This window comes from Scyliorhinus canicula, chromosome 20, assembly GCF_902713615.1.
Source record: "Scyliorhinus canicula chromosome 20, sScyCan1.1, whole genome shotgun sequence".
Lineage (NCBI taxonomy): Eukaryota > Metazoa > Chordata > Chondrichthyes > Carcharhiniformes > Scyliorhinidae > Scyliorhinus > Scyliorhinus canicula.
Genome location: NC_052165.1, coordinates 59,286,451 through 59,308,614, shown reverse-complemented (window position 1 = coordinate 59,308,614; position 22,164 = coordinate 59,286,451). Strand labels below are relative to the sequence as shown.

Sequence of the window (22,164 nt, the reverse complement as noted above, 5' to 3'; positions counted from 1 at the left end):
CCCTTTCAAAATTCCCAATTTCCGCACGCTGATTGGGATTGGTGTGGTTCCACTACATCAATTTATACTCTTTTTGTTTAAATGTCAATTGCTCCATTAGAAAAGCTGTATTATTCAAGAGGGACAGAATAGAACTAGTCTGATTTCACCCCAACCACAACATTCCCATTCTGCTCTGCATAGAGTTGCCACCTGTTCAGTTTCTGAATGGTGCATTCAGGAATTTCTAATGTGAAAACAGAGGGAGGAATTCTCCGGTTTCGTCCATGTTGGGACCCATTGCGAGCGAGAACAGAAAATCTGGCGTTCCAGCAAAAGTTCCATTCACTTTCAGCGGCACTGGAAAATCTCAGCCAGGATCGAGGATGGAAGATTTTGGCCAGAAAAAACTGGTCTATTCTATAATTAAACTTAGAAGTCCATTTTTCCTCCATTGACATCTGTGTTCTATGATGTGGAAATATTAGTCATTAAAACAAAATCTGTAAAAAAAGGATTTTAAAAAAATATCGAAGCACGTTAAGTATTCAAACTTAACTCATGATCTTAGCCCGTCCCCATTCGGTCCCTGGTCTGCACTCAGGTGCAGCAAAAGGTGGCAATCCTAGCTGTGCACTGCACAGGATATGCCATTCAAGCATTTTTAACCTAACAGCAAATATAATTAACACTGAACACAAGGCCAAACTGGCTCCTGAAGAGGAGGGCAGGCTGAAGTAAAGCCTGCAGCCATCACATTTCTTGGATAATGGAAGTAGTGGAAATTCAAAAATAAAAATAAAACTTGGCACACAGGTTTGGTGAACAATTCAGATAGCTGCACTGACCCTTTTCCAACAAGCTGTTGGCCAATATTTCGTTCCAATTGGCTTCATCAGGAAGAAAAAAAAAATCAAAGGAGTGCATCAAAATTGATAAACCACAAGTTGTGATTGTTCAAAGGTTTCGGCAGGAGAAAAAGCAAAATTAATTCTCTCACAAAGTGGAAAGATTCCTTTTCCCCCTGTACTTTAGCCATTCATTATTTTATGGTCCAGCTTGTGAAAACAAATATCTCAATATCCTTTACACAACCAGTCTCCAGATGAATCACCACAGGTGGCTGCTGAGAGAACTAATGGCAATGCGGCTGGGGTCCAACAGTAGAAAAACCTTCGTAATATAGATCAGCTCACCAGCTAGAATGACTTACGGTCACAATGAGAACATTGGAGACTGTGCCACTCAAATCTCATCTCAGTCGCACATTCATTATGACAGCTATCCAGACTAGTGGACTAAAAAAAAAAGTTCAATGTCGCCACATGCAAATAAATATTCCAGGAAAAGGATTCTGAAACAACATTCATTTATACAACTTCCGCTAAACACATTCAAAACCTGGTGTGCGCGCAGGTGGGATGCTTGTCATCTGCAAGCAGTGCAAAACAAGTTCCCAAATGTTTGTTTTGCTTACTGACAAAAATCAACCGAAGTTGACTTTGGGGATAAAAAAGGGGAAGACCATACCCCACCCAATTCACCCATCAGCAAATCCCATTGTTAATTATAATTTGATCTGCAAAATTTGATAACACTGTACGGTCCCAGGGATTTCATGCCTTCTGTTGCACCTTCACCCCCATTTTAAAAAAGTGAACAAGAATTACCCTACATTACTCGATGTAAAGTGCACAAATCAAATGGCCCTTTGACAAAAGATAGGGTATGGGAGAAAACTGTGCTATCTACGTGCTGAACACACTTTCTTGAAGATTTAATTAATTTGAAGTCTTTTGTTTAATATAAAGTTCAGCAAATAATTTCCTTCCCACCTCCCCAGCGCCCCCCCCCCTCCCCCCACCCCGCCTTTTGTTCTTCTGTACTGTTGTTGCTAGATACAAAGTAATTGTCTTCAGAAATTGTCCACGAAGCATCCTGTATTGGTTTCTACGGTATGAAGCAGCTCCTAACTGGACTCTATCAAAACACAAACGCAGTGAGATTGGAAAATGAACACTGGTGATGTCCTGTGGGCAGGTGAAGGAGGCACTTGGATTGGCTGGTATTCTAATAAACGTCCCTTCCATCCTGACACTAGGTGGTAGTGTTGTCAAGAATCCGGTTGCAGTTAGGCACTTGGCTGCAAGTTTGTAAGGCAGTGCCTGCCATCAGCTATGTCATCAGGATTGGTTTCTGCCGTATCTCTAGAATATCTGGAGGGAGAGAGAAAGGTAAATTCAATAGTGTTGAAAAAAAGAATCATACAAGAGCTTAATATCAAGCACGACGCAGAACAGAGAATCTCACAAAATAATTGAAGTTCTCTGGGTGGAAGCGGTGCTAATGATCTCATTATCTGCCATCAAGGAATCAGGTGCAGGAGGGAAACCTGGAAATTGAGCATTCTACATTGTTCATACAAGGGCCCATTTCAGTCACTTAACAGTGATTGGTAATTATTTGTTTTGAAAATTAATTTAATTCCAATTCGGTCAGTTGCTACATCACTTTACTTCAATTCTGCATGTAGAGAGAGGGCGGGATTCTCCGTTTCTAAGACTTAAGCGTTGACGCCAACACAGAATTCGTGCACTTTCACGGCAGCAAAACCGGCACCATACCTGGAACGATTCCGCTACTGTTGAGGGGCTAGCACTGGCACCATGTGGAACACAATGATTCCAATGAGGATCGGTGCCGGATTCGCCAGTTTCCTGATTGAGGGGAGGCTGACAAGTTGCAGCTGCACATACACTCTCCCCACACACACCATCCCCGCCAACAAGATGGCAGCAAGAAGAGCAGCTCCACGGTTCACCGATGCCGAGCTGGAGACCCTCCTGGATGGGGTGGAGGAGAGGCGGATGACCCTGTACCCCGGCCCGGGAAGGAGGCTGCTCGCTGTTCAGCGTGCCTGAGTGCAGGTGGCAGAGGAAATGAGCGCCACCAGCAACACCATCCCGAAGAAACTGCATAACCTCCTCAGGGCGGCTAAGGTGAATGAAAGAAAAATCGCTTATTGTCACGAGTAGGCTTCAAATGAAGTTACTGTGAAAAGCCCCTAGTCGCCACATTCCAGCACCTGTTCGGGGAGGCTGTTACGGGAATTGAACCATGCTGCTGGCCTGCTTGGTCTGCTTTAAAAGCCAGTGATTTAGCTCTGTGCTAAGTGATGTGACCATCAATTCACTCGAGACACGATTGGAAGTAAACTGTGGTTTTAATAGACTTACAACTGAGCCTGCCTGCGACCAGAAGAACTGAGGGCAGGCTCACAAGGCTGCAGCACTTTATACTTCCGGTATTGGGAGGGGCCATGGGCAGAGCCATGGGCGGAGCAGAGGGTGGAGCCCTGTACAAGCTCCTCATCTCCCCCTGCGGGCAGAACCGTGCAACGGCTCACAGACAGAGCCCACAAGGACACAATACAATAGTGTGAATTACATGAAGTACATTTACCACACTAAGCAGCACTTTGCCCCAGCACTAAACCGCATCCCACACACCTGCAACCCAAACCCCCCCCAACTCAGAGGGCAGCAGAACCCCCACGCAACCCACATGCCAGTACCCATACCGGCCACCATGGCCGGGTGCCCTGGCCACCGAGGCCATCAACTGACCACCCACTGGGCTGCATGAGTCAGACTTTCTAACACTGTCGTATTCTGTTACCTCCCCCCACCAGGAGAAGGCCGCACACAACCGTCGGGAGTGGAGAAGACAGGAGGGCGCCCCCCGGATCTGCAGCCTCCCACCATGGCCAAGCAGAGGGCGCTGGATGTGGTCGGCAGCCCAGAAGAACGGGAGGTCGCTGAGAGGAGCTCGGCCGCGGGGCGAGGAATTGAGACCCTGCTTAGTTGCGGTTCCCCATGACAAGTTGTCAACACCCCCCCCCCCCCCCCCCCCCCCCACCCCCGCCCCCACACCACCCTCAATCATACTCCCCTCCGTCTCCCAGGCCTGATTTTGTCTTGTAGCTTACATGACCTGCTTCAGGGGGGGGGGGGGGGGGGGGGGGGGGGGTGTCATAGTGCAGAACCAGGCCCCCACCCCCCACCACCACCGCCACAGCTCCCACCCCAGCCAGCCAGGCCAGGGTATGGCCCAGCAGCCTACAGGTCACTGCTTTCTGCATCTTATCTCCTTTCTCTCTCCCTCAGCAGCCACAATGTCAGTTTCACGATTTTTAAAAGCACAAGTGAACCGCGCCGTCGGGAACTTGGCCCATCGGAGGAGAATTGCGGAGTCCCCAGAGAATATCGGGTCGGGCCCGCTAATGATATGCAAACGGTGTTTACCGTTCGCGCATTCTGGACCACATTGACGCCGCTGTCGAGGCGACGGAGAATCGTGATTTAGCGGCAAATCGGTGCCCGCCGTGATTTTGGAATCGGCACCTACTCTCCGCATTTCACTATTTCGGCATCGGCAAACGGAGAATCCTGTACAGGATGTTCGGGAATGGATGACAAAACTCATTAGAATCTGAAAATCTGCTGACGAGCTTTTCAGAAAACTGTAAAGAATCCTGCACTGAAAAGCACAAAGAAACACCTTCTGAAGACTTTGGGTGTCTCCCTCATCTCATTAACTAAACCTTTGTCTGCAAGTCAAAAATTTTGGATTCAAGTACCAGAAACTGGAGTAGAAAATGAAGGCTGAAGGTACCCAGAGTGCTGCATTGTTAAAGGTGCTGTCATTCGTTAGAGACTGGATCTGCCCTCTTGGGTGAGCATAAAAGATCTTGGCATTATTTTGAAGACCAGAACTGTGCCTGGTGACCAGGCCGATATTTATCTTTCAACCAACATCACTAAAACAGATTATTGGGTCATAAGCTGTAAAGTATTTTGGACACCCGAGATCCTGATAAGGGTTATATGAATGCAAGTCTTCCTTTAAACTGTTAAGTGATTAATTTCACTGCAACATACAGTATATTTAGTGATTGGGGAAATTTACTCACACACATCACTTAACCACAGGGTAAACTCCACTAACTGTTCTAAAGGCCCCTATACGACCTCCATAAATTCCATTAATCTCGCATCCAAAATGTTGATGCTTGCAAAAAAAAGTTAGGAGGGGTTATTGGTTGCAGCAATAGGGTGGAAGTGAGGGCTTAAGTGGGTCGGTGCAGACTCGATGAGCCGAATGGCCTCCTTCTGCACTGTATGTTCTATCTATCTTATTCTGTATTGTTACCCTTCCCACATTCATCCCCATTCTTGAGTGCCCCCAAATTTTAAATTCCCATCTTCATGTTTAAAGTTCTATTCCTGTAAACTCCTTCAGTAACATCCTTCCCACACAGCTTTCTATTCCCCCACCTGAAGCCTCTTATGGATTTCTCCCCAAACCGTGTCTTCAGCCACCTATGCTCATACTTTGGAATCCTGTCTCCCCCTCCCAGTCTCTTCTCCTTCCGTCTAGCCTCCATTTTCCTAGTACATTAATTGTGAAGGACCATGGGATGATTTCCAATGTTAAAGGCACTACATCAATGCAAGAGGTTGGTAATGTTGGTATCCAAGGCACACACTAGGCATAATGCCTTTAATCTATTACAATCTATCATTGTTTTGGAAGATCTATTTCTTCATACTGCTAGCTGATGATGCGGTGTAATGTTTGAACTGCATTATCACTAGCTTTCGCTTATCCTAGTCTACCTGTGTAATAATTGAAAATTGGGAAAGCAAATATAGAAACCCAAATCAGTACTTTAGGAAAGGCCTGGACTGGAAAGTAGCAAATCCAACCCTGCTGTTTAAAAAAGGGAAGTAGAATGGAGAACTTCAGACTGGTTTGTCTGGTGTCAGTGTTAGGGAAAATATTAGAAATCTATTATAAAGGATGTGATAAACTGGAAATTTCGAAAAGAATGGGAGGGGATCACACGATGCGATGGTGGGCGTAGCTGCTATTCTGTGGGTTCTGACACCACTCGCTTTTGATCAGTCATTTCTCCTGATTTTCTGACATTTATCTATCTAATCTAATCCTTGAATTAATATTTGCTGTTATGCACCTGGATGATTTGGGGGATTAATATTCTCGAGAAATGTCAAGACATCTGGGGGAAGTCAGATTCAGCAGGGGTGAAGCGGCGCTTTCAATATGGCGGCCTGATCCTTGGGAGGTCTCTCGACCCCACGGTCTCCGGGGTTCTCTTGGAAGTGGGGAAAATTATGACTGCTGGCATTATCCAAGCGATTTATCAAAGGCTTGGTGTGTTGACCCAAAATCTGTGCACTCAGGAGGCCGGATTGCAAAACACCAGTAAGAGGCTTGGTGATGCAGAGGAGGGAAACCTGCACGTGGAACATGATCCTTCCGCTGTGGAGGCACAAATTCAATCCTTGGAAAACCGGTTGAGTGGCATGGCGGAGGTCCCGGAGGACTTGGAGAAAGAATAATTGTATCGTCGGTCTGCCGGAGGGCGTGGAGGTTTTGACCAAGGGTGGTATAATGACCGGTACAGGCTTGGAGGGCTGAAGGGCCTGTTCCTGTGCTGTGTTCTTTGACTGGTGCCGTGTTTTCTCAAGTTGGATATGAAGGCTGGCCATTTCAAATTAGAAAGGGTGCATCTTATCCTCTCTTTCAGGCCAAGGAATTTTCATCCAGGCCCTTAATCATTCGCTTCCAGAACCATAACGACCAGCAGAAGTTCCTGGAGACGGCAAGGCATATTGGGACCTGGCTTCACAAGGGAGTGAGAATTTCTTTCTTCCAGGATTTTTTTGGCGGTGACGCAGGCCACGTGTTGAGGCTTCGATGATGTTCGAATGCTGCTGGATTGAGTAATGCTGTGCTTGATCCTGAGACCATGAAAATTGTATCTAACAATTCTGTCAAATCATTTGATAATCGATTGGCCTTCATTCAATCCATGAAGGAAATGGTTTGATGATTTGCAGCTTGGACTCACTCAAACTCTAATCCGGACTTTTTCCAAGAAAACGGGTGGTGGTGTCTGATTTTATTACCTAGTATCCTGTTCAAAGGAGTTGCTATTATGTGTGCACGGATTGAATGTCTTTTTGCTTCTCCTGGAGTGTTTCAGGGACTTGTATTACCTTATCCTAGTCATAGTAGATCTGCCATGTACTTGTTATCCGTCGTCTGAGTGTTAATCATGGCAAGACCGATGCCATTGCTAAAGGGTGGTTGGTGGCAGATCCAGGTCTTCACGGGTGAGTCGAAAATGCACGAGGGGCATTCGATTCCCATTTCCTTGTGGTCTTCCTTTTGTTCCCCTTGTTCTGGAGAAAGAATCCACATGGCAATGACAATATGGCTGTGCATTAATCCGATGGGTCCTCAGTCTTAATGAGGAATGTCCCTTTAGATCTATTCCAGTTGTGATTCTTTTGTTTCTTTTAGGTTATTATGGGAGGATTTCTGCATTGAATCAGACTTTGGTGCAGACAGGTCATCTCTCCATGAAAGGAATGGTTTGGGGGTACTTTAATGTAAAGTGGGTTGGAAGAGGGGAGGTACTGGCTAGTGCATGCCTCATGGTGGCTTGTAAATCTGTTCTTATTTTTCTCTGTGGCCTAATTAATGGCAGCAGTTAATTTAAAAATTTGCTCATGGAATGTACGGGGCATCCATCACTTTACCAAATCAAAAAGATTATTTCCTTTCTTAAGAAGGAGAAGGTCAACATAGCCTTACCACAAGAAACTCATTTGGATGATAAGGAGCACTTAAAATTGAAAGGAGAGTGGGTGGGATAGGTTTTCTGTGCATCCTTTTCATTAAGCAGCAGGGCGGGGGCAAACCTTCTGAATGTCCCGTTTAGTGTTGAAACTTGCATGAAGGACGGGTAGCAGATATGTGATCATTAGAGATGCGGTGCCTGGAAACGTTAATGAATGTTTACGGACCCCCAAATTATTTCCCCTGAGTTCATTACGAAGGCTTTTTTGGGGGATTTTGCCGAGTTGGCCTCAGCGAACTAGTTTGTGGCTGGTGTCTTTAATGGTCATCTGAACCCACTGGTCGATAAGCCCCCAGTCACCAAGAATGCCCACCCACCCTATGGATAGGGCGTTGGCCTCAAGCCTGTGAGGAGGTGGGTTATGTGGACACTTGGAGGACTTTATAACCCAGGGAATGAGGATTTTACTTTTCTTTCTGGTTCCACATCAATGCCATACTAGAATTGACTATTATTTTGTGCTAAGGACGAATCTGCACCTGGTAGCATTGTAATCTTGGACCATGCTTTCGATTTCTTGGAATTTCTGCTCAAGGGCTCCAACCCCCGATGGAGAACGTGCAGGTTTGATGCCTCCCTGATAAGAAATTCAGCATTTAAAAAAAAACATTTTTTTCCAAATAAGGGGGAATTTAGCGTGTCAATCCACCTACCCTGCACATCTTTGGGTTATAGGGGTAAGACCCAGGCATACACGAGGAGAATGTGCAAACTCCAAAAGGACAGTGACCCGGAACCTCAGCGCCATGAGGCAGCAGTGCTAACCTCTGTGCCCCCCCCCCCCCACCCCCCGCAGAAACACATAATTAATTACACACTTTAAAAAGAGTTTGAGTTCTGCCTCGGTTAACTCGACCCCACGTATTTCGCCCCTATTTTGTGGGAGAGGTGCAAGGCTCATGTGAGGTAGATAAGCCGCCAGTCATCAAGAATGCCCACCGACATGGGCGGCATGGTAGCACAATGGAGAGCACTGTTTCTTCACAGCAGGGTCCCAGTCTGCATGTTCGCTGTCCTTAATGGTACGTTGGCCTTTATTGTGAGGGGGTTTGAGTTTAGAAGTAAAGGTGCCTTGCTGCAGTTATATATAGCCTTCACCAGGCCTCACCTGGAGTAGTGTAAACAGTTTGGGACTCCTTATCCAAAGAAGGATATACTTGCCATGGAGGGAGTGCAACAGAGCTTTGAATGTAGCCTAGGGACAAAATCTCAGGATAAGGGGTAGACCATTTAAGACTGAGATGAGGAATTTCTTGACTTAAAGGGTGGTGAATCTTTGAAATTCTCTACCCCAGAGGACCATGGAAGATCAATGGTTGAGCATTTTCAAGACAGCAATTGAGACGAATGACATCGAGGGATATGTTGATAGTGCGGGAAAGTGGCATTGAGGTAGATGATCAGCCATTATCTAATTGAATGTCAGAGCAGCCTCGATGGACCGAACGGCCATCTCATGTTTGTATGTTTCGAAAGAGGAACAAAATGAAAGTGCTGGAAATAAAACCTTAAAACAGAAGATACTCGATAGATCAATCAGAATGTGTGAAGAGAGGGCAACATTTTGAGTGGGCCCCTTCCCAAAGCATTGATCTGTCTTTCCTCTCAGCACCTCCAGGATTTACTCTTCTCCGAGACTTAGAAACTCTCGAGATTACGTACATCTGAACCTTTAAAAGGAAATAATCCCACTTTTAGCAAAGACTTCGATTAATAACACAAAATGTCATTCAAAAACAGATAATCAATTCGCATCATATGATTGGAGTGATTTAATAGGTCAGACTTGAATAATTAGATATTTAAAGTACTTGTATTTGCAGGTATCCATACCTTCAAGGGAGAAAAAATGTGAATTAATACACAATCTAAAGAGGATTGCAGTTAGAATAATGTAATTTACTGCCCAGATTTTTAAGTCAGGGAATGTGCTGAGAAGTTCCTTGAATTCCCCTAACAGCTGCACTGATAGCTGTTTTAAAAAGTCCTAGCTCGAAACTTTATGCAGCCATGTCTTTCACATCGCAGTCCTATACTTAGGCAAGGTAGTCGTCAGGGAGTAGCAAAACCACGGCTTTTGTTTGGGGTGAAAGGATATCCGTGCATTAATCTTTAGACTTTAATTTAAAAAGGAAGAAGAAAGGTTTACCGTCCATTTTTCTTTTGATCCCTCCTTAGCAACAATCCACTGGCGCAAAATTATCGGCATATTTCCTTTTGCATTGTGACATTAGTGGAGCAGACTGCCAGATAACAGTGAAGTTCTGAGAGGATTTACCTGTTGTGATGCGATGCATTGGTAATGTAACATAGGTAAGGTGTGCATAGAGTAGAAAATTTTCTTCAGTTCTGTTCAGCTTTAGCCAGGATCCAACCAGGGACCTCCCTGTCCCGGACAATGACCGAGATCGTAGGTTGGATACACCGTGCATGTCTGCAAAGAGACATTGGATTCATTTTCAAAATGAAAAAATGTACCACATCACATTGTATTTCAAAATGCAATAAAGAAGGAGGGGAAAAAAAAACACAAGAATGATGAATTCCAGCAATTTAGAAAATGCTTTCAAAAAAATGTTCGAGTAATCACTTCAATGGTATTTAATGCCATGTGGAATGGACTTTCAATTATGCCAGGATAAGAGAAAGCTATTAATAATGTTGTTCCAATGTTACAAGGCATCTTTAGCTAGCAGCATTAAGAAATTAATCTTACAAAAGCAATGATAGATTGCTGAGGACTTAAGGCATTAAAGTGTGGTGTGTGCCTTGGATACCAACATTATATTTTCATGTCACACTGGGGTGGAACTGTTTCTTTGTCCTACATTAACCATTGCTATGCCAGATACCCTTATTCTACAAGAGAGGGCCTTGAAACATAAAGGTGAGAGTTTTAAATGAGAGATACTCTGAGGCTAGAAGTCAATGCCGGCCAGCGTAGATGGGTATGGACAAGTGTAACAACGCAGGGTAAGATGGAAACAGAACTTTGGTGGTGGTGAGGATCTGTGGTGTGGAGAGCATTGGATCAATGAACTTACTACAAATGAGGATTTCAGCAGCAGATAGACTGAGATGGTGTCAGTAGGCGGTCTTGTAATGGAAAAGATATAAATTCAGAAGCTCAAAATCAGGGTCAAACAGAGCTCCAAAGATTGCAAACAGTCCGCTTCAGCCAAGACCGTGGCCACATAAGGGAATGGAGTTGGTAACAAGGTAATGAATTTTGTGCTGAAGGTTAGAAACAGTGATTTTGGATCTCTCAATGTTTAGGTGGAGGAAGCTACACTATGTGCACAATCAGAAATGCAATGGCCACGGAAACAGTGAAAGAATAAAAGAGGTGGTGGAGAAACTAGTACTGGGCGCTGTCAGTATACACATGGCTTTGAACGATGTCACTAAGGGGAAGTCTGTAAATGAGGAAAAGGTGAGAGCCAAGGCTGTATCCCCAACTCTGACAACATGAGGGAGGGAAGGTCATTAGTGAAGGAGCTGCAGATGGTTAGGCCTAGGACACTATCCTAAGGAACTCGTCCGTTGGCTGAGATGATTGGCCTTCAAAAGACACAACCATCTCCATTTGTGCTGGGTACGACTCTAGCCACTGGACAATTTCTCCACAGTTGCAATTAGCTTCAACTTTACTGGGATCCTTGATGCTGCTCTTGATCAAATGCTGCCTCGATGTAGAGGACACTCAATTTCACCTCAGGAATTCAGTTTGAGTCAAGCCTAGAATGAGTCCAGGAGCCGAGTGTCCCCGGCAGAATCCAACCTGAGCACTATTATAGAATAGTACAGCACAGAACAGGCCCTTCGGCCCTCGATGTTGTGCCGAGCAATGATCACCCTACTCAATCCCACGTATCCACCCTATACCAGTAACCCAACAACCCCCATTAACCTTATTTTTTAGGACACTAAGGGCAATTTAGCCTGGCCAATCCACCTAACCCGCACATCTTTGGACTGTGGGAGGAAACCGGAGCACCCGGAGGAAACCCACGCACACAGGGGGAGGACGTGCAGACTCCGAACAGACAGAGACCCAGCCGGGAATCGAACCTGGAACCCTGGAGCTGTGAAGCATTTATGCTAACCACCATGCTACCCACTTGAGCATATTGAGCAGGTTATTGCTGAGTAAGTGCCATTTGACAGCAATGTCAACGACAAATTCCATCACTTTGCTGATGACTGACAGTGAACTGATGAGGAGATAATTGGCTGGATTGGGTTTGTCTCGCTTTTTGTGGACAGGATATACCTAAGCAATTTTCCATATTTTTTGGATGGATGTCAGCATTGCAAATGCACCAAAACAACATAGCCAGTGGCGAAGCTAATTCTGGAGCACGTCTTCAGCACTACAAAGGGGTTTGACAGAGCCGATGGGTGTGATTTAACTATATCGGAACAAAGTCCCATAGCAAGCGCGTTTATCCAAGTGTTTTCCGGTGTGCTCAACGGCGAGAAACACAACGCTACTGAACGGCACTCGGGTTAGATAGGGGGCCTCAGCGGGGACTGCACAGCCAACACCATTCATAGACCCGTTTCCTACACTGAGGAGCTCCGCTTGCCGGAACTCCTCAGTGTCACGTGAATGTCGTAAATTAAAAAATGGCACCCTGATCTCTGGATTCTGCTGTGCGACTCCCGATCCCCCCCCAAGCCCCAACTCACTATGAGGGGGTCCCCCAGACCCGACCCCGACACCTCCCATACACCTCAACACCCGTTCAGAGCAGCACGGGCCCAATTTCCACCATGTGTAAAATGCCAGCTTAGCACCTTGACAGTGGCAATCTGGAACCTGGTAGTACCCCTGCTAACTGGCAGTGTCACCTGGGCACCGCCATCTGACACCCAGGTGGCACTGCCAGGGTGCACCCTGCGGCTGGGGGTCTCCGATTCCCTGCGACACCTCCACGAGTGCTGTTCTGTCTGGTCCCCGTTTGTGGTCTCCAAGGCGATGGGGATAGATCCCAGGGTGCCTCAGGAAACTGCGTATTACAGTGAGACTGACTGTCTCGCTTTAATATGCAGATTTGCCAAATAATGATCCTGCCACAACGGGCAGGATTTACATTGCAACGTCTCACATGGTTGCATTAGATCTCGTGAGACGTTACGAGCTGGGTAGATACCGGGAGTGGGGTCTCCCGGCTTCTATCTGTCATGTTGCACTGCTTTTCGAGCGCAGCATGGCCAATTGATCATGCCCTATATCTTTTGTAGTGTCCAATGCACTCAGTCATTTCCTGATATCACATGGAGTGAATCACATTTGCTTTCCTGATATCACATGGAGTGAATCACATTTGCTGAAAACTGTCATTTTTTAATACTGGGGACCTCAGGAGGAGGCCTAGATGGATCAATGGCTCTGCACTTTTAGCTAAATATGATTGAAACCGTTTCAGCCTGATACACAGCAACATTAAGGATGGAGTTGTTCGTGGAGCCTCCCTATCTAATCAGTTGCTTAATTGTCCACTATCATTCATAACTGTGTATCACAGGATTGCAGAGTTATGACCTGATCTATTGGCTGTGGGATTGTTTATCCCGGTGCAGCATTTCGCTTCCATTTGTGAGCCCTATGTTGTAGCTTTGCTGAGTTGGCACCTCATTTTTAGATATGTCTGGTGTTGGTTGTGGCATGCTACAAAGATACAAGTAGTACTGAGGTAGCGGGGGGCTGCAGAAGGACTTGAACAGGCTAGGAGAATGGGCAAATAAATGGCAGATGGAATGCAATGTAGAAAATTCTGAAGTTATGCATTTTAGAAGGAAGAATTGAGGCACAGACTATTTTCCAAATGGGAGAATGCTTAGGAAATCAAAAGCTGTTCAAGAATGTAGCTCACCACCACCTTCTCAAGGGCAATTAGGGATGGGCAATAGGTTGAGCCAGAATGAGAAAAACACTACCTTCCAAAGGTCCTGTCTGGCAGATATATCTTTCTGGAGTTGGCCAGCAGATATATGGACATATTTAACCATTCTTGGTGTTGGACATTGAAGTCCCCCACCCTGGACAAAACAAAGGACCAATCCACAAAAAGATGCATCATTATAAAGGCAAGCACAAGAAACTAGTTAGGAACCGTACAAAACGAAACTGAAGATGCACCTTCGGAGTCCGCGCTGTCTGAGCCATGCCTGAAGAATTCCTCACTGTCATTGGCCGAATGAGACTTCTTCATTTCTGCCATCCGATTTTTGGGTGTTTTTCTGCGTAATGAAGGAGAGAAAAAGGACGGACGATTGTTGCGCTCGGGAGTTGGTGGCGTGCTGAAGGAAGTTACCTAAAATTGTCCCAAAAAAAGATCTAAGTTCCAAGCATTATTGTCCAAACATGCCTAAATTATACTGGATTCGTTTTCTAAATGTGTGAAAATTGGAATTCATATGATACAATGACAACACTGGGACTAGTCCCACTGGAAGGATGACAATATTTAATGCTTGTTGGGCATTGGTGATGACGGCTGATCAATTTAAACTGGTCACTGAGATGGTCTGGAGGGACGTTAGATTTCTTGATAGATTTGCAGAGGCTTATCGGAGCATCCTATGTCTTATCACAAGGACTTATTGAGGCAAAGCTGATGCATATTTTAAGGAAAAACTACCCTCACCCTATACTCTAACATTAACGGCCAATTATTGATTAGGACAAGTGTCCCAATATCATCATTTAGATCTTGCACATCTCTAATTTCCCTCCATATTTGCAACTCCAACTCTCTCTCTTTCACTATTTGGAGCTCTACCATAACTCCAGTAGCATGATCAGACAATTTTTCTGCCTCAACCCTAACTAAATATATCAAAGAACAAAGAACAAAGAAAATTACAGCACAGGAACAGGCCCTTCGGCCCTCCCAGCCTGCGCCGATCCAGATCCTTTATCTAAATCTGTCACCTATTTTCCCGCTGTTCCCGCCCATTCATATACCTGTCTAGATGCATCTTAAATGATGCTATCCTGCCCGCCTCTACCACCTCCGCTGGTAAAGTGTTCCAGGCACCCACCACCCTCTGCGTAAAAAACTTTCCACGCACATCTCCCTTAAACTTTCCCCCTCTCACCTTGAAATCGTGACCCCTTGTAACTGACACCCCCACTCTTGGAAAAAGCTTGTCGCTATCCACACCTCTCATAATTTTGTAGACCTCAATCAGGTCCCCCCTCAACCTCTGTCTTTCCAACAAAAACAATCCTAATCTACTCAACCTTTCTTCATAGCTAGCACCCTCCATACCAGGCAACATCCTGGTGAACCTCCTCTGCATCCTCTCCAAAGCATCCACATCCTTCTGGTAATGTGGCGACCAGAACTGCACGCGGTATTCCAAATGTGGCCTAACCAAAGTCCTATATAACTGTAACATGACCTGCCGACTCTTGTACTCAATACCCCATCCGATGAAGGCAAGCATGCTGTATGCCTTCTTGACCACTCTATTGACCTGCGTTGCCACCTTCAGGGTACAATGGACCTGAACTCCCAGATCTCTCTGTACATCAATTTTCCCCAGGACCCTTCCATTGACCATATTGAATTTGATCTTCCAAAATGCATCACCTCGCATTTGCCTGGATTGAACTCCATCTGCCATTTCTCTGCCCAACTCTCCAATCTATCTATATTTTGTTGTATTCTCTGACAGTCCTCCTCGCTATCTGCAACTCCACCAATCTTAGTATCATCTGCAAACTTGCTAATCAGACCGCCTATATCTTCCTCCAGGTCATTTATGTAGATCACAAACAGTGGTCCGAGCACGGATCCCTGTGGAACACCACTAGTGACCCTTCTCCATTTTGAGACACTCCCTTCCACTACTACTCTCTGTCTCCTGTTGCCCAGCCAGTTCTTTATCCATCTAGCTAGTACAACCTGAACCCCATATGACTTCACTTTTTCCATCAACCTGCCATTGGAAACCTTATCAAACGCCTTACTAAAGTCCATGTATACGACATCTACAGCCCTTCACTCATCAATTAACGTTGTCACTTCCTCAAAGAATTCTATTAGGTTTGTAAGACATGACCTTCCCTGCACAAAACCATGCTGCCTATCACTGATAAGCCTATTTTCTTCCAGATGTGAATAGATGCTATCCCTCAGTATCTTCTCCAACAGTTTGCCTACCACTGACGTCAAGCTCACAGGTCTATAATTCCCTGAATTATCCCTGCTACCCTTCTTAAACAAAGGGACAACATTAGCAATTCTCCAGTCCTCTGGGACCTCACCCATGCTCAAGGATGCTGCAAAGATATATGTTAAGGCCCCAGCTATTTCGACCCTCACTTCCCTCAGTAACCTGGGATAGATCCCATCCGGTCCTGGGGACTTGTCCACCTTAATGTCTTTTAGAATACCCAATACATCCCCCTTCCGTATGACAACTTGACCTAGAGTATTTAAACATCCATCCCTAGCCTCAACATCTGTCTTGTCCTTTTCCTTTGTGAATACCGATGCAAAGTACTCATTAAGAATCTCAGCCATTTCCTCGCATAAATTCCCTCTTTTGTGGGCCAATTCTTTCTCTCGTTACCCTCTTGCTCCTTACATACAATTTTCCTTAACCACGTTAGCCAAAGATATTTCGACCCCTTTTAGCTCTCTTTATTGCGCGTTTGAGATTCGTCCTACTTTCCCAATATTCCTCCAAAGCTTCATCAGTTTTGAGTTGCCTCGATCTTATGTATGCTTTCTTTTTCATCTTAGCTAGTCTCATAATTTCCCCCGTCATCCATGGTTCCCTAATCTTGCCATTTCTATCCCTCACTTTCACAGGAACATGTCTGTCCTTCAGAATCTTATATCAGGCAAGATGTGGTGCCAGAGAGATAGTCTTGGGGAGAAAACTACTGGGGGGGGGGGGGGGGGGGGGGGGGGGGGAGAATCAGTTATATTTGGCCTATAAAGATATGCACAGTACCAGTGTAATAAAGGGTTAACATTGGAAACTGTGTGTAAATCAAACACTAGATGGCATTACTAAGTTGTTGCATATAAGGCAGCATCTCTAGGAACTGTGGGAGAAGCTGAAGAGAACATGATGAGAGCAGAGTGAGAATAGAATGTAGAGAGGTAGCAGGAGGTCAAGTAATAGTGCAGTTTAATAGTTAGACAGAATATTGATTGTTGTAGTACAGTTTCAGTATCATTAGTTTAGTATCTGTAAATCATTAAAGTGTGTGAACGCCATTTAGTTTAGTAGTGTAAAATAAATTTGCTTTGATTCAAACTTCTTATTTTTATATTCTTTGTCAACACTTATCTGGCTATCTTGGAGGAAAAGACAAGGAATATAACATGGTCTTCACTATGTTCCTTCATTAAACCCAGAACTTTGGAGCAAAGTAGCTTCAATGCAGTCAGATTCAGCTTGTTCACCAATGGAAGCTGACTCATTTGTTTGCTCTCAATGGCCCACGACAGCGGCTTGAAAGACTGATTAACATACTGCGCAGGGCCCATGAGGAACTGCAGTTAGATCATCTCAATTACTTCAGAAGCTGCTTTTCAATAGAAGGGGAATAGATTCACCTTCAAAACACTAAATGTACTCATTAGAAAATAAACTTAAAATATATCAATATTTAGAAAAGGGAAGATCTTGAGCAGTCAGAGTTAATATTCACTGCATGGATCGATATCCAGTAGGTGGCTTCCTTCAGGAAAAATCTGATAAAAATGTCTTGTGCCGAGTGGTTGTACAACACAGTCCACACAATGGATTTTACCAGAATCTAAAGCAAACAGAAATGGAATTATTCTGGCTCCACATAGCCCACAAAAACCTTGCACCTGCTGTTTCTGCCTCCACACAGACTGCAAACAAACCACAGCCTTGCTTGAACTCTTTAATTAACTGAAAGCAGCATTTGTCAGATCTTTACACTCTGCTTGCTTATACTGCAGGCTTGATCTCAGACGTCTAGGCACAGTTCATTACAATGCAATACAGAATTCCAGCCTTGCAGCAAAAATAATGACCTTTATCGCTTGTTTTTTCAGAGGTGCGGGAGAGACAGGCAGTGAGTGAGCCGAAAGAGAGATCGTGAGGGAGATGGGGAGGGGAGAGTGTTTGAGGGGGGGAAAAAGAGAAATGGGCTGAGAGTGGAGACCTGCAAGGCGACAGAGGGAGGCAGTGAGTGAGTGAGAAGGGAAGGATAAAAAACATGTGTAATTATCATACTGAATTATTCAAAACCTGCACCCACTTTAGAAAACCTATCGACACAATTGATGGCCCTTTCTCTCATTAATAATATCTTTGTATTGCACAAAACAATTTGAAATAAAATGGATTCAGATCCAGACTAGGCCAGCAGGATGGAAATCAGTTTTCTCTAGAAGTATTCGCTATGAAATGTGTTTGGGCAAATTCAACATACCACCTAAAGGAGCTCCCCAAAAAACTAGCCATTATTCAGTGGCAATCAACATTAACAAGCTGTCAGTTTAATTAATTTATATCTATATACCAATAACATATTTATTCCATTGTGAAAATAATGATCACAGCTCAATAGATTATTGTCTGATGAAAACAAGGGTTAGGGTTAAAACTGAGTTTTGAGCATTCGTCATATCCATTTGATTTCACTGACTGCCTCAGTTTCCGCTCTTGGTGTCTGATGCTCAAGTTAAGCCTGATACTGTTTCAAGGTTCTTGGAAGGCCAGGTGTTTAGTTGTATAATTACTGATTGCTACACAGTATTAAAAATAGATAGGGGGAACTTTTTTAAAATCAAATGCAACATGTTCACGAATCAAAAGGAAATCTTGCCCGACATGGCATGCCTAATGACGCCAACCAAGACCAGGGCCGGGATTCTCCCCTACCCGGCGGGGCGGGGGGTCCCGGCGTGATGGAGTGGCGTGAACCACTCCGGCGTCGGGCCGCCTCAAAGGTGCGGAAGTCTCTGCACCTTTAGGGGCCAAGCCCTAACATTGAGGGGCTAGGCCCGCGGCGGAGTGGTTGGCGCTCCGCCGGCTGGTGTGGAAGGCCTTTGCCGCCGGCGGAAGTCCGCGCATGCGCTGGAGCATCAGCGGCTGGTGACATCATCCCCGCGCATGCACAGGGGTGGGGGTCACTTCCGCCTCCGCCATGGTGAAGACTATGGCAAAGGAGGAAGGAAAAGAGTGCCCCCACGGCACAGGCCTGCCCGCCGATCGGTGTGCCCTGATCGTGGGCAAGGCCACCGTGGGGGTACCCCCCAGGGCCAGATCGCCCCGTGTCCCTCCCAGGACCCCGGAGCCCGCGCCCCCTGCTCCCGCCGGTAAGGTAGGTGGTTTGATCAACGCCGGCGAGAGAGGCTTGACAGCGGCGGGACTCCGGCCCACCGCGGGCCAGAGAATTGCCGGGGGGGCCCGCCAACTGGAGCGGAGCGATTCCCGCCCCCGCCGAATCTCTGGTGCCGGAGAATTCGGGACACGCCGGGGGCAGGATTGACGCCGGCCCCCAGCGATTCTCCGACCCGGCGGGGGGGCCGGAGAATCCCGCTCCAGGTTTTATTTAGACAAAAACTGAAAGCCTTTTGAATTCACTGAAACAGGTCTGATTTATTTCAGAGATGTAGCCATATTCTATTCACCGGTTGCTTTCAGAGACAGGCTGAATTGAGAAAACTCTGTTCTGCCAGCATCACAAGAAGCTGAGTAATAATGCTCAGGTCAGTGGGAAAAGGAGGGGTTGTAAAAGCCAGCAACAGCATATAGACAGTCACAGTGTTGGGTGGCGGAGAGCAATCAGGCATTCCTTCAACAAATTGACACCTCTGGCCTGTGAACCTTGGCTAAGATATAATAATCTTTATTAACTGGCAACCTGGCCTTAATTTTACAGGATAGCTTTCACACTACTGGGAGCTGTACACTAGATTTTAAACAATGTTAACACAAATATCCATCTACGCATGCAGGACTCTAGATCTAGTCACAAGATTACATGATCTTTCCAATTACAAATATTTAAGGTATTGTATATATAATATATATGTAAAATATATGTTATATATCATATATAATATAAAGATATATATATATATATATATATATATATATATATATGAGGAAGGCACACAACACAGCAAACACAACACAGGCTTGTGGGGGTAATGTTAACCTACCCAGAATGCACTGCAGGAAGGAGACGCATCCCCCTGGGTGGTGAGAAATTGCAATGTTACAAGTTAGACCATGTCGCATCATGGCAGAACATACTTCAGGACTACTGCCAAAGGGGCTCTTTGGCAAAGCATGGACATTTACTTTCAACTAGATACATTGCCATGACATAGCTAAAAACGAGAAGGGGATAAAACGTGGTGTTCTTGGGAAAGCACTCTCACATTTCTACGAATAATTTGTACTTGCGAAGGTCCACCCTGCTCCCCAGGTGTCCAGATGTGGTGCCCAGATGTCCCCCCCCCCCCCCCCCCCCCCTCCCATCTCAACCAAATGGCCATTCATCCTCACCAGTCTAAAGGACTGTAACATAGTTAGAAGTACTACATGATCATTAGATTTCCAAATAGTGGGCAGGAACAAAGAAAATGTCAACATAAATAATCAACTTAAATTCAGTAGAATGCACGAACGTTGACCGAGGGGAGCCGATGCCAGGAAGAGTCGAGCCTCTACAGTTCCCTCTACTTACTTGTTCATGCAGAGGTGAGTCTGGCTCAGAACCCTCCTCCGTCCCATAGGGTGACGTGTCTCCTGTTGCAACACGACTCACAGCCATCTCAGCGTGCCCTTTCCCCTGGGGGCCTTTCATCCGGACAAATTCCATGTTGTTATATTTATAGAAGCCAAAAGACATCTTCTGGGCCATCTTAGCAGCAACACTCACCTGAAAGAATGAAAGCATAAGGCTGTAGTAAATGCTTTTTGAGCCTCTCTCAAGGCTGGTAGCCGACCAGTTGCCTTCCTTTCCTGTGTAAGTCTAAACAGTTAGGACTGGCAAGTTACTCTACTGTTTGGCTATCTCAGCCGTGGTTCCCGTCATATTTGGCATCAATACAATGTCCATTGGGGGATCATTGGACAGAAACTGTTTCTAGGAACCAGCACTGATTTCTCTTTCTCTATTCTGGGCACATGCCAGTTGTGTGCCACCACTGCTGTCTTGGCTAAGATCAGCTCGCTCAACAGAGATTAGGGGGATCAACCCTGGGGCTGGAGGATTGAGAGCTCACACCTTTTGCAATACCCATTGAGGCAGACAATATGACTTTAAAGATTTTATAAACCGTAGTAGAGGAGACGGGAAGTTACAGGAAAGAGAGGAAGAAAAAAAAAGGAAGCTAGCATATTTTCCACCCATGCCAGTCGATCTCTAACGTGAACGGGCACCTCCACCACTTACACAAAGCAGTGAAAGGCAGAGCAGCAATTGTAGAAGACCTGCAGAAAATTCCATGAATCTGAACAAGGTGCCGATGTACCCTTTATTGCTTTGCAGCAATCCGAACAATATTTACTAATAGCGGAGAAGAACTGCCACTTTTAATTAAAAGAATTCAAACAGCTGAACGATGTAATTGCTGGTTGACACACATTTAAACATAGAGTTGCTGGGTTAGTTGTAAGCTGGTGCAAAAAGTGCATCTGGGAGATTGTTACTCATCTTACATTAGCAGAACCGCTTTGAGAGCTACAGTTTCATTGGTAACGTAATTTTTCATTAGGGCACCAGTAAGTGCTTGAGAGAGCAACCAGTTTGGCATGCAGCCTCTGATGCAAGGCACTCTTGGAAGAAAGAGAATTATTGATCTGATGTTGATGACTCTGCTGCGCATTTCCAGCATCTTTTGCCAAAGCTATGTTCGTGGCCACATAGTTTCCGCTCAATTCACTGCACATACTGTGGCTGATGGTTTATTCAACATACATCCCCCAGGGGACAGTCTTTCCTAATCTATCGTTCCAAAAAAACTGCCTTTGTTTATCTACTACTTCTGTTCCATTCTTGCTGATCATTTTGCTCTGCATTCAGCAAGTTGCTTTACAAACTTGCTTTCGATCACACTTCCTCAGTACACAGTGCGATGCTGATTTGTTTAAATCTTGGCCTCTGGGCCTTCAGTTTTGCAGTGAAAAATTTCAATTTTTCTGACATCGACTTGAAAACATGAACATTTCCTCCGGGTGCTCCGGTTTCCTCCCACAAGTCCCGAAAGACATGCTTGTTAGATGAATTGGTCGTTTTGAATTCTCCCTCTGTGTACCCAAACAGATGCTGGAATGTGGCGCCTAGGGGATTTTAACAGTTAATTTCATTGCAGTGTTAATGTTAGCCTACTTGTGACAATAATAAAGATTATTATTGTTATTAATTAAGTCCATCCCAGATGTGAATTGTGCACCCAATTGGACCACGAGTAAACCATTCCATCATTCAT

General features: G+C 45.2%; 1 protein-coding gene across 2 annotated transcripts in view; it reads right to left on the bottom strand.

Moving 5' to 3' along the window:
* Positions 1-1,870: 1,870 nt before the first annotated feature.
* The window catches only part of kiaa0930 (KIAA0930 ortholog), a 139,837-nt gene continuing 119,543 nt past the window's right edge, over positions 1,871-22,164 (bottom strand). The window contains exons 7-11 of one of the 2 annotated variants that reach the window (XM_038780773.1): positions 20,418-20,612; positions 19,888-19,920; positions 13,857-14,031; positions 9,990-10,145; positions 1,871-2,195 (exon numbers count right to left, since the gene is read on the bottom strand). In XM_038780773.1, coding sequence (XP_038636701.1) covers positions 2,155-2,195; positions 9,990-10,145; positions 13,857-14,031; positions 19,888-19,920; positions 20,418-20,612 — 600 coding nt within the window. In that variant the 3' untranslated portion in view covers positions 1,871-2,154. The remainder of the gene's footprint in view (positions 2,196-9,989; positions 10,146-13,856; positions 14,032-19,887; positions 19,921-20,417; positions 20,613-22,164) is intronic. The other variant, XM_038780774.1, reaches the window with a different exon arrangement.